The sequence below is a fragment of the Hipposideros armiger genome, unplaced genomic scaffold (assembly GCF_001890085.2).
Source record: "Hipposideros armiger isolate ML-2016 unplaced genomic scaffold, ASM189008v1 scaffold_762, whole genome shotgun sequence".
NCBI classification, from domain to species: Eukaryota; Metazoa; Chordata; class Mammalia; order Chiroptera; family Hipposideridae; genus Hipposideros; species Hipposideros armiger.
In genome coordinates, this window is record NW_017732112.1 from 714,733 (window position 1) to 728,298 (window position 13,566).

Genomic DNA, 13,566 nt, shown 5'->3' on the forward strand with positions numbered 1-13,566 from the left:
GGTTTTATCTCATCAAGTATAGTGATAAATTATATGGCACTGGTGTATTTCAAGTGGCCAGGGTAGGGATGGAAGATCACCAGATAACATAAGACAGGAATCAAAGAAAAGTGTCTATTATTGCTATACTAATACATTCTGAAGAACATTTAAGTGACAAAGCTCCTGAGATGACACCGGGCATTTTACTATTTTATTCAGTAAAATGCCATGTCAGGTGGGCACTGTCATGAAGGCCCAGTGACGGGTGGCACTATTGGCTCACACTGACTCTCTCACTCTGTGATATTTTCCTGAGTGGACCTCGTGGGAAATATAGACTCCATCTCTGTGTCGCAGGTATAGTCCCTAACCCAGGAGATCCCTTATACCAAAATATAACCCACTGACTGATAGTCTCAAATATCATTGGTTTGGCAATTCTTGAGCAAAGGTAATAAGTAAGAAAATCAAATACACAGTGAGATCTCTAGTTTAAAATAGGATACAGATGAAAAATTATATAAAAGCACTGTTCTCACATGGTTTAACTATCAATGCATTGCTCTCCTCTAAATGGAATTTATTGCTGATCTTGTAGAAAATTAGCTCACAAATATTCTGACAAAAGGAAAGGTTAAGCAAGTAACAAAAAACTTCAAGAATTAAACCAATGAGAGAGAGTATCTCAAACATGTTGTTCTGTGCAGTAATAAAAATCATGAGTATAAAACATTTGAAATCAGATGTAACTCCTGAAATTTTTGTTACAATTATTTAAAATTAAGTATATAATCCTAATTATACTTTTAGAAATATTTTGAAAAAGACAATAAAACAAAGGCCTTGATCTCTCAAAATACATTATTTATATATTGTTGCAAAAATTATAAGCTAGAAAATTGTGTTTATTATTGATAGATACTAAACACTCTTTAGTCATATATTTTTTATAATGACTATGCTGAAGAAATATATACTTTTGGCCCATAGTTGACAAATTAATACACATCCTCTTTTTAAAATGTTTTTACACAGTTAAAGCAAATATGATTGAATCAGCACAAAATCTAACCTGCTCAAGATGGAAAAGCACATTTGCTATGTCCAGTACTCTTTCCACCGTCTTCTCAGGATCGCAACTATCTTCAGTCCTGTTCGGTAAGTCTTTATAAAGAGCCATTTGCCATCTAATAGCAGGATCCTCCAACTGCAGAACAAAATAAAAAGTTCAGAAAACCTAAGTATACGATGTAAAGAAGGGGAGACCTACTTCTGAAGGGTAGATCGACAGTTATATACTGAGCACAGCACAGTATCAAAATATGCAGAGGTCAAGACAGAGAAGGGCCTTGTACTCGTGAAATTTATCATCTGGTGGGAAGACAAACATTAAACATACATTTACAACTGTGATGAGGAGGGTGCTAAAAAATATATATATGGTACCATGAGACTTAACCTGTTGGTGGTTGGAAAGATTTCCCTAAACAAGTGAAGCTTCAACTAGGGTTTAAGGATGAATTGGAGATGGTCAGGGAAAGGAAAGAGGCAAAGAACTTTTATCTTTTTCTTCTCTCACAGTCAAACCCTGAAAGATGTACGTATTTACTTTCATAGGAAATGATATAGGATCATGTTTATCTGTAAACACAGAAACTCTACAACAGCCTAGTCTCACTTAGACAAAAATACCAATTAATATAGATCAATGGAGTGCTATAAAATCATATTCTTATAATAAAGGAGTCTACACTTTCTTATTTTAATAGTGTCAAATTTCCTGAGTGAAAGATGTAGCTGAATTCTGTATGTTTTCAAGAAAGGTTATTATAAATCATAGAAACTAACAAATACAAGCATCTTAACAGGGGATAAGCATGCTGCTTCAAAGAAATAATATAGACTATTGTCATTAGAAATGGGCAAAGCAAGCCCTGTCTTTCTCCTCTCATTTAAAATCTCCATTAAAAATGGGAGACTGAGTGTTATGAAGCAGAAGTAAATGGACAACATCGAAATATTCACAACTCCTAGTCTAAGAAAGTCTAGTTTGTAATGTCAAAAATAACTTTTATCTAGAGACACAGAGACAGCACTTTGTACACTGAACAACTTATAAACACCAATTTGTCCTTTGATAAAACAAAGTGCTTTTTCTGCATATACTTTTTTTCATCTGAGGACTGTTTGGTGCTTCTAGATTTTAATATGCATACCTACTTATATTTGGCAAAATAATTACAACCTTTATTCTCTCTAATATAACATTACTCCCCCTGTCTCCAGGATTTTTATTTCTGTAGTTTCAAGATAATGTATTCAAGAAGAAGCTAGGGCCGAGAGTCCCTGGCGACAGTGTAGGCTGCAGCCCCTGCTGCTGTGGGCTGCCATAAGCTACCGTGTGTGGCCGGCAGCCAGCGTGAGCAGCCAGCAGCCGGTGTGAGCGGCCAGCAGCCAGTGTGAGCTGCCAAGAGCCGCCGTGAGCAGCCGTCCAGAGGCCGGCAACCAGTCTGCCTCATCCGGGAAGGGCGCAATGATGGTGCCAACTTGAGCCAGTGAAGCAACATCCTCCACAACTAGACTGAAGAACAAAAGGACAGCAACTTGTCTGTTCCCCTCCCCCAATTCCCCAATAAAAATCTTTAAAAAAAAATAAGCTAGGAACAAAAAAAAAAAAGACTTCATTTTCTTCAAGTCTATATATCTCCATAATATGTGTGCCTAACCCGCAGCATAAGAAAGCATAGAATGAAATGCCCAAAAGAGAATGTATTCATTACCCCTTTGTCACCTCATTCATTTGGAGGTGAAATATTAATTACAAATGTGTTTCCCTTCCTGCTCTTCTTTCTTCCCGACTGCCCGATACACAACACAAATTGTCCAAAGCATTCCTACAAGTAACCTATAGAATATAGTGGAAGAATTTCCTTTTGTTCTTCCCAAAATAACCTTTTCCATTGGAGCATTCCCTGAAAGCAACATAAACCCCTTCTCAAGAAACACGGACGTTTCCTGCCTCGATGCAGCAGTGCTTGTCCTAGATCATGGTTCCCTCTGTGTGGCCTCGAGTCCCCTGGGGACTCTGAGGACCTTTCCAGGGAACATGAGCTCCTCACACACTGTGCATGTGGTGTAAACTCTTCACTTGAGGTTCAGCTGGAGGCTAATGTACATTTTTTTAAATGCTCAAAATGTTTTTGCTATCTGGAAAGAGGTGATGCTCTACCTAATAGGAATTAATCTACTAAATATATGAGTACACATGAAATTTGCTTTAAATACATATTTCTGTGTTATACACATTATAAAGAGAAGTCTTGCCTTTATCATATTAATTCTAAAGTGTTAAAAGGAAAAGAATGGGGTTTGGAAATCTTTGGGAAAGAGCATTTTAATACCCAGAAAGGCACAGATTATACTGTAGTCACCATTTGGACATTTTCATAATAAAAAAAGAATTCCTCAGAAGGAACACCACAATAGAAGCAAATAGGCTGAGTCAAAACAATAGACTTCCTACATTACTAAACAGGTTCTATTAACAAATTAATAATTTATTCCCTACTATGAAACAATTTCCAAATAACAGTATACTTACTGGATTACAAAAGCTACTTCTAGCAATTTTTTTAACCCACTATGAAGAAGTAGGTGTTATCTTTGTTTCCATTTATGTTTTCTTCTAAAGGTATACTTGCTTTTCTAAGTAAATTCAATTATTCCTATTAACGTAATTCTGAGTATCGTCAATGTACTAATGACTCTTAAATACAGCACACATATCTAATTCCTGAGCAACAGATGTAGAATTTCAAATTCTTATAGACACCTATCTCCATGTCCCAAAGGTCCTCAAATTCAGTTATACGAGTATGAAGGAAATTTCCAACGTTTATTTCAACTGGTGACATATATTTTCAAAGTCTGACAATCTCTGATGATCTATTTTAAAAACACATAATTTGTAATCATGAGTCTTTAAGACAAAAGGATTTTCAAGTATGACAATGACTGATTAAAATAATATATTTTCACCGATTTACTTGCTAAAGTAACATTTGGAGTACTATTCTGAAGAGAGATTAACTAATGTATAGGTACTAAACGTGCTTTGAGTACATTTGGCTTACCTTGCCTTGTAAATGAATATTACTGCGGATGATATCACGTACTTCTTCCTCGGTGTCTTTCTGTCAAGAAATAAATGTTACTGAAAAGACATCTTATAAAGCATTGCCTGTTACAAGTCAATAGAAATAATGCAATGCAAATCTTTCAAAAAAGTATATTTCTGAACAAATATCTTTGTAGGATTTAAATACATGCCACAAATTTGGGGGTCTCTTCCAGATAATTTCTTGATGCTGCTGTGACTTAAAACAGGATAACCACCAACTTTCACGCCACAGCAAGTGCATTAAGACTCAATGGAACCGAGTTTCCAGTTCATAACAAGGGTGCCAAAAACATGCTGCCTGGGGTTCAAATGGAAATAAGTCACCAGCATTCCCCGCACACCTCCACAAAGTACTTTGAGCACTTAAATAACCCAGTAGTGAAGGGCACGCCCTGAGAATCAAATATTAGACAACCACCAACAAAACGGTGCTCAGTCTCCACTCAACTTGTTCATTTTGGAATGTCAAACTCCGGAAGAACAGAGGGGCGCTTCAGAATATCCGGGGTGGAAAGACTATGTCCTCTGATATACATAAATATAAAACAAGAACACCAATGAACCATTTAGAAAAACTGCATCATCAGCTGCAAAGCCTGAAGATGACCGACAGAAGCCGTGAAGAAATCAAGAGAGCTGAAATCCTGACGCTTGCTAAGAAGAGCTGCCGATTTAAAAGTCGACAGCGTAGGGTTCCACAGTCAGCGCAACACCTTATGCAGCTAACTTTGAAAAATCACCCTTCATAAATCTCAATATACCTCTCATCATGAATTCTATGTAGGAGTTCATCTGAAATCCATTTTTTTGTTTTCACTACCTGCCACTTGTTTGTAGCTTTTCCATGTGGTTCCTGAATGTGCCCGGAGGGTGGTTAACATAATTTAGAAATAAAAATAGCCTCAAAAAAAAAAAAAAGAGGCAGTGTTTGTATCTGACTCCTAGGGCCTGTGCAGAAAACCGCTTAATAAAACATTTAATGCCACTGAAATATTGGCACTGAGCAGCGAGACTAAGGCGTGCAAACACTGGGAGGCTGCAGGCGGAGGCATCATCGCTGGGTGTGGACTTACCAGGCTAAACCGGTTTTTGGCCAGCGCAATGAGCTCCTGGTCTCCTGGGGCACAGATATTCAGCCCAATGGGCAGCAGCCGCTTCAGGGCCGCCACGATCAGCGAGGTCTGCATGGAGTAGCGGTCTCCTTTCCGCTTCATTTTCTTCCGCTCCTGGTCGGACACAGCCGCCTGTGGACCAAGCGGAGGGTGGGAATCGGTGCTTTCTCCCAGACCTGTGAACCTTGCCTAGCTTGGTTGTGGTTTCGTCTCCCTCATTCTCTGCTGGTCCCTAGTTTGGAAAATCCTACTGAGAATATTTTTCCTATTTCCTTCTTCATGTCTTTGCTGATTTTAAGCCCTACTCTCAGATTCCTACATTCATTACAATTCACTGGTGTGCACCACTCTACAATTTTAAAAGGAAAACGCACATTGTCATTCTTGAGAAGCATATGGATATGTGAAAACTCCGTGGTAATTTCTCATAGTGTATGTTTTATAATTTCCGATGCTGAAGAGGCAAAGAATTAAGAATAAATGGTTTATGTCTTGTTTTGACAAATCCCTGCTTTTCAATGCACATACAACACGGTATATATAAAACTATCATAAAATACATTGCCTTTTATATAGTCTACAGGCTTGTGTCCCCAGGGTCTTAATTCTTATCTAGGAGAAGCACACATAATATGCTAATTGGTGTCATGTAAATATCTGAGATTATCTCTGGGTGACCTGTTTACAATTGAGGATTGCCATGCTACTTGGGATTTTGTTGAAGATTATGCTGGAGCCATAGGCTCCAATGACAGAGTCTAATTTTCACTGAGTAGTGAGTATTCTTTCTATTAAGAGGGTATGTTCTCAAGTCAAAATTAAAATAATCGCCCCATATCCACTCCTTTGTGCACGTTCAATTTCTTTGTAGGAATATATCAAGCATTAATGATATTTTCATGATACTGACATATTGTAATAGTTTGAGGCTACTGAGAAAAAAAAAAGAAAACAGTTTAACATACAAATGATTTGCTTTCCACAAAGGAAGGCAAAATCTATCACAACATGATATTGGAATAAGTTTTTCACATAGTGAAACAATTGAGTCATCATACAGTAATGGCAGCTTATACATATTATATTGTGTTAATTATATAATATATTACAATATATCATTAATATATAGTATATATTGATACATTATATCAAACCTATAATATTTGAACCATAGCAATAAGAATCACATTCACTTTCCAAAGAGATATACTTATTAAATAGATCCCACTTTTATCTGTACCAATTTGTAAGAGATTATTTTCAGTAAGTTTGGTAGAAAAAGCATGGTGAATAATAATTTGTACTATTAAATTGATTGATTAACCCATAAAATAATAAATCAGTGGTTTTCAAATGAGCTCCCTGCTATAAAAGGAAAGGTAACCGCAGTGATAAACATGATTACTCAAATAAGGAACTACCATCCTAAAAATTAAACAAATTGCTACAAAGTATACAAACACATTTCTGTCCAATCATGGCAATGTAGTTACAGCAAAACAATATTACCCAATACATTAGAGTCTAAATTTTATTGGGGCTGGAATTTTCTTTGATTTTAACTTGTTTCTTTTGGTTTCTGGTTATAGAAACAAAAGGGGCTTATACCTAGCTTGATATTTATAAATATCTAAGTGACCTTATAATGAAAATAATTTAAATCAATGCTAAAGACAACTATCAATTGCTCAATTTTGAGAACATTACATTAATTCCTACTCAAATAATAATCTTGCTCTCTGTGCCACAGGAAATTTGTAAACAGACCAGTTAAGTTGAATTTTTGTACATGGATGGTGTCGTCCACTGCTAGTATGAAGAAACTAAGTCTACAAGTAATCAAATATGCTCATGATCATCTTACTGGTTGGTTTTTGTTTGCTTGCTTGGTGCCCGTTTCGTTCCTTTTTGTACATGCAGAATGGCCTTGCCATAGGAGCTGCTCAATAATTTGTGAATTGAATTTGCCTGATATTTCACTTTCAATGTTCCCTAACATTCGATTCAGATATGAATATGCAGTAACATGGTCAATATGTAGGCATGTTTAAGGGGACAAGAGACTACACTGGCCTGTCTTAAATCAGTCTAATTCAGGAGTCTGGGTGGGTGTGTCTGCTGCGATGCCTCAGGTAGGCGGCTCAGCTCTTGTCACAGGAGTCCCTGAGGCTCTGCATCTCTCTGTTCTCAGCATTGTAAGGGTAACATCTTGCTGTTCACTTCAGGTGTGAGACCCAGGGTCACCCACCTGTTTTCCTTTCTGACACTAGACCTGAAAGTGTAGGTCTGAGAGAGAAGTCCTCAGCCCTGACTACTTCCACTTTGGGGTCCCTCATGCCACCTGTGATGGGCAGAGCACCTCAGAGATTCTGCTAAAACCGCAGGTAAGATGCTGCTACAACCAGCAGTGACTCTCAGATCTGTCCAAATGCTGAAACATACGAACACCATGATTCATTTAATGAAACAATGGAATACACTAGTGTATTTGGCTCACTGATTGAACTCTAAACACTATTTCTAGGAAAAAGTTCATTGCACTTATGTGACATAAAATTTCAAGCACATATGCAGGCAAAAACAAAAAAAAATTAAAAATAAAGAAGCAAAGCATAATCAGTAATTTCTAAATTTTTCATCAATATTACTGTTATTTGCTATCTATCTTGTCTCACAGAGTTAGCATTCGTATGGTAAAAAGACTATAGGGTTTGGGGAAATTCTGGGGGAAAAACACTAAAACTGGAGGCTTCTGTCCATTATTCTCCTTTTTTTCCCTGCACATAGGAGTAAATGTTACTATTGGTCGATGCTCACAGACGCCTCAGCCTAGTTTATAGGGAGTGCAGTGCTCAGAGCTATGCTTCGGGCATCACTGGACTGGAATGGTGGGAAGACGTCAATCCCGTATAGGACACACAGACCTCGCTCTGAAGTCCCTGCACTGTCCTGAGTTTGGTGACACCCTGGAATTACTATCATCCTCCCAGAGGACACACTGGCCTCTTACATGCCCTCTCAATGGCTTGGTTACCACTGGCCTGAACTGACAATATGCTGTCCAAGCAGAGAAATTCACTAATGGTGTTCAGTTCAAAGCATCGTGAAATGGAGGCCGGCCAAGTGGCTCATTTGGTTAAGAGTGCAAGCTCTGAGCAACAGGGTCACCAGGTCGATTCCCACATGGGCCAGTGAGCTGCGCCTGAGCTGAGCTGCTGCTGAGCTGCCAACAGGTGGCAGGATGGCTCAGCTGGTGAGAACGCGTGCTTCTAACAACAAGGTTGACGGTTTGACTCCCGCATGGGATAGTGGGCCAAGCCCGCCCACAAATAAGATTGAACGCGGCACCTTGAGCTGGGCGGCCACGAGCTGCTGACAGGCAGCCGGATGGCAACTGGACTTGAAGCTGAGCTAGCTGCGCCCTCCACAACTAAGACTGAAGGACAACTTGGCTGTTCCCCTACCCCAATTCCCCAAAAAAATCTTTAAAAAAAAACCAAAAAACATCGTGAAATGTGTCCTCTTGGGATAGCAACCTTGAAGGAGCCTGTTCTCACTCTTTAGGTGATTGTCAGCCCCGAGGAGAGAAAAGGTCCCCTCCTTTGTGTGTGTTTCTGGAGCACGGTCACATGAGAGATGAGCCTGCAGTGCTCACACAAGTGTGCTAGGTGCTTCAGCCACCATTACTTTCCGGCTCATGTCTAACATGGTGACTCCGTGGCCTTTCAAACCCTAAATAAGATGAGGGCTACTGAGGGATGCTAGTGTGCTGTCCTGGGAGTCGCCAAAGCCAATCAGGTCACAGTAAAGCAGGAGCCCCTCCCACAGGAGTCCCCTCCCCATAATTTATTGAGTGGGTAGGGTCTATATATCTGGCACCTATAAATGCACATATATTTACTCTTGATGAATGCAGTGGTCCCCCTTCTCAGAGGTTTCACTTTGTGTGGTGTCAGGTGCTTGTGGTTAACCATGGTCCAAAATGTTAAATGGAAAATCCCAGAAATAAAACAATTCAAAAGTTTTTTTGAGAGACAGGGAGACCACATTCACATAACTTTTATTATGGCATATTGTTATAATTTTTCAATTTGATTATCAGTTTTGTTGTTCATTTATTACTGGGCCTAATATATAAATTACACTTTATCATAGGAAACTATGATAACATAGTGTATCTAGGGTTCGGTACTATCCGCAGTTTCAGGCCTCCATGAATATTCCAGATCTTGGAATATACCCCCACATATAAGGGGAAAGAGGGTCACTGTACATAATATTGACTAGTTATATGTCTATTTTGTGAGGGTTTGTATTAAGCGCTTTTTTTTATTCTGATGCTTTGACATCTTGGGGTCTTGTTGATCCTTGACTGCCTCCCTGCCAGGGCTAGTCAATTCCTAGAGATAGGAAATTACTTGACTGCAAGTACACCTTCCAGATACAAAACAACCAATACAGAGTCCGTATTCCCCATCACCTTTGACCTGGGCCTCAATCCACCTGCCCCAATCACCCAGGGCCAGGTATGCGACAACAAGGGACAGTCCCTAGGCCCCCGAGCCCTGGAGTTATTAACCTAGCCAAACCTAAACCTGCTTACCCTGCCCCACCTGTTCCTTCCCGCGAAGCCACAGTACAGGGTGGTGTCCACGGTTTCCCCTCACACCACCTCCGGACTGACCCTAGGGCATCCCCACACGCTCCACTATACACCATGCCTCTGTATCTAGGGAACTGTGAGTAAAAACTTCCTTCACGACAGTCATTTCTGTGCCTGCTTGTTCATACCACACGTGAATAAATCAAATCCTGGGTGCCCTCAAAGCTCTGTGTGTGTGTGTGTGTGTGTGTGTGTGTGTGTGTGTGTGTGTGTCAGTAAACATTACCATATCTATCAAATTTCAGATACAAACTTTCAAAGACATATTTTTAAAAACCAACCAATGCAAATTGTGTTCAGGCATTTTCTAGAATAGCGAAACACTAGCGAAATACCTTTGACATCTTTGACTTGGTGTCAGTGATGAGGAAAGACATGTTATTGATTTCATTCTGTACGACGAAGTTCTGCTCTTCTCTTTTGAAATTCTGAGAAGGTGCAAAGAAAATGTTAGTTAAAACCAAATAAAACTAATTCTAAAAAATGTGTATTTCACAATAAAAAATAATTTCAAAAAAACACATAGCTAAGACTCCATGTGATTCAAGGTTGCTCAGGACCCAATAGTTTCTACAATGATAAGTATTAATTTGATATGTAAGATTTATCAAGAAAGGGAACGACTATTTGTTGAATATCCAATGAGGGTGCCTGGTTAGGGGCAACAATTCTGGGAACTGGATGTAAATACTTATGTTTCAAAGGTAAAAAACTCAGGTTCAGAAAACTTAAGTAACAAAGACACACATCTACCAAGGGCAGAATGAATATCAAGCCCAATTTAGTTGGTGAGTTAACCAAGGATAAAAAATCTCTGGCTTTTATCTACTGGAACATAAACAAGCTAAAAGAATTCTGTGACATCCCAGAAAGTGAATGTCAACGTGAAGACAATACAAATCCACATGTTAAAAAAGACACTATTTCATATATTATTATATTTCTGCATGATGGTATTTTTAATGTACGTTTTTACATACATTTTGGTATTAAGTTTAACAGACTCCTCAGGGTAGGCAACAAATAATAATTGCAACCTAAATAATTGCAACCTAAATATGAAGTATGAAAATTTTAGTTTTTAAAAATATTACATTTCCAAACTAATCTGATTTGCATAACAATCTGATGAAATAAACTAGGAAGACACCTCAGAGGATGAAACTGCAGTTGCAGTGCTCATTTTTACTTTCTCAGAATCTCCCATTTACAAAGCACCATGAAATTAAAATTGATACAAAAATTCTAAGCTTTTGAAATAATTTGGAACAATAATAAATCCTCATTTACCCATATTCTGCTAATTACTGAAAATTATAGGGTACTGTGAAGTTCTTATGATTAAAATCATTTTTAGATTTAAAAATAGGTAGTTCTACTTGCAACATACAAAATACTGAAAATTCACTAAAGTTGCACTTTATAAATTCTATCGACAGGATTCCCAGCAGGAGCTTTCTTTTGTTCTAACAGGGGAGCAAAGCTAAATTCCTACAAACGAAAGTGTGACAATGATAGAACAAATTGGCAGAAGTAAAACAAGTAAAACAAGACTATGTCAGCTGTTCTCAAACTGAGGCTGGAGTATTCCCGGGACAGGGGATGGGGGGTTGGAGGTAAGCTAGCAAAATACCAACAGGAAGGGAAGGTTGCAGGATAAGAATGGCAGGTCTCCATGTCCATATTCCCCTAAGATTTAGGGCAATAATAAAATGTGTGTATAGACTGCAATTAAAAACCCCTGTGATTTTTTTAAGATAAATGACAAGATTCATAAGAAATTTTATATTGTCTTCAACTCCCCAGGGGAAGCTATCATCCCTCCTCACCAGTTAAGAGACACCTAGTAGGCTAGTTTGAGAAATACTTCCGTAGGTATTTACCAAGGGGTTGGAAAATCGGCTAAAGTTTTGACATCCCTTAACATATTCCAAACACAAGGCACTGCCCATATTTTCCTACTCACGTGGGATTTTGACCAGTAGATGAACACTTCAGCCACCATGCGGAAAAGGTCCTCCGCTTCTGGGTTAGGCTCTTTGAGCCACTTTGCCCTGAATTACAAAATAAATAAAGTGGTTTCTCAGTTACAACGTAATTAAAAAAAAAAAAAATCATCACCCTCCGAAAGTTAAATCTGAAACCAAGAAACTAAGGGCAGCTCCTGCCCAGAGAGCTTAGAAGCCTCAATCAACAGCTGTTAACACTTAGAACCATTTAAACATGGTAACTGTCAAATTGCTAACTTTCACCTATAAGGCGGAATGGGATTTCTGATTGCAAATTTAAGATGCTCAGTGGAAATAAGCTTATCTATATAAACATTTGGTTAAGTTATAAGGGCAAACAAGCTCATCGCTAAGTAGTGAGTGAAATGGAGCGATTCAATCGGCACATACGAACGCAGTGAGGTCATGATAGAATAAGAGACATTCATCACTTTTGAACATTATACCTGTTATAGTCCACAAATCTAATCAGAAGAGGGTAGAAAGCATAGAGGTCCCTGGCCAGGGTGGTAAATTCATCCAGAATGAGCAGCTCAGCCTCGGACATGTCCCCCCTGGCCTCAGCTTTCAGGTGGTCTTCCTCAGACACGACCATGGCTGCCTTTTTCTTGAGTTTCTCCATTAATGGCAAGAAATGAGTTTTCAAGAGCTGAGGTTTCACTTTATTTATAATAGGCTGGGAAAATACTGTTTGAAGACAGACATTAATATTCCACTCGGCACAAACATTCATTATAATGAGCACAGACTGTAATTTCAATTGCAGCTCAATGAAAGCCCTCTCTTCCAGTGCGTGGCTCCCTATAAGAGTCAGCCCGGGCCCCTGTTTTCCAGTCAAAAGCCTAATTTTATATACTGTTCAAAAACGATTACCGAATTGAATTTGATGTGCTTCCTTGTTTTTGAAAAAGGACTGACAGTTAATTTAGAATAGAAAAAAGGACTTTCATTCACTTTGCAAATCAGTTCTTTTCCCACAAAGAATTCCCCAAATGGAAAAGGTCTCCCAGCCATTTCCTTAGAAGGGGTGCGCACTGCTCAATAATTATATGAGACGATGTGCAGTCCCCTCACTTAACTGTCCCCAACCCATCCCAATGGAAGAGTTGTTTTACATAGAACACTGCTCGTTTGTTTCATCACAGTTGCAGTTGTTAGCAATACTTCTAAACTTTATTAGAACATTTTTAAAAAGATTTTTCCCTAAAGGTGACATATTATATATACACTGAGGAAATGTATAAAGAGAAATGTTACAATCAACCATAATCACCCTACCTCAATTAGTATGAGATTGATGTATTTCTTTTGCATGTTTATAAATAATTGCATAAATATATATTTAGATGTATTTCAGAACTCAACTTTTAAAAAACTCTTTTTTCATCCTCTCTCATATTGTGAGCAATTCTCAAGTCAGAAAACACTGTTGAAATCTCACTGTTGAAAGATGCATAATACTCTGGTATTTGGATGTGTAGCCACACAGCAGAGGTGAGGCATTGAAATGGCTTCCGATTATTCAACAGAAATCATGCAATGGTAGATAAACTGAAATGTGAACATTTGACTGTATATTTTGATCATCCTCTCTCATTCCCAGTAAGACAGATTGCTAAA

The 13,566-nt window shown here is 38.5% G+C and overlaps 1 protein-coding gene across 1 annotated transcript in view; it reads right to left on the reverse strand.

The window, feature by feature from the left end:
• The window catches only part of LOC109373962 (ryanodine receptor 2-like), a 152,164-nt gene that overhangs the window by 100,228 nt on the left and 38,370 nt on the right, over positions 1–13,566 (reverse strand). Inside the window, exons 11-16 of the mRNA XM_019628228.1 lie at positions 12,393–12,633; positions 11,904–11,991; positions 10,273–10,365; positions 5,236–5,406; positions 4,116–4,175; positions 1,055–1,189 (exon numbers count right to left, since the gene is read on the reverse strand). Of these exons, the coding sequence (XP_019483773.1) occupies positions 1,055–1,189; positions 4,116–4,175; positions 5,236–5,406; positions 10,273–10,365; positions 11,904–11,991; positions 12,393–12,633 (788 nt within the window). The remainder of the gene's footprint in view (positions 1–1,054; positions 1,190–4,115; positions 4,176–5,235; positions 5,407–10,272; positions 10,366–11,903; positions 11,992–12,392; positions 12,634–13,566) is intronic.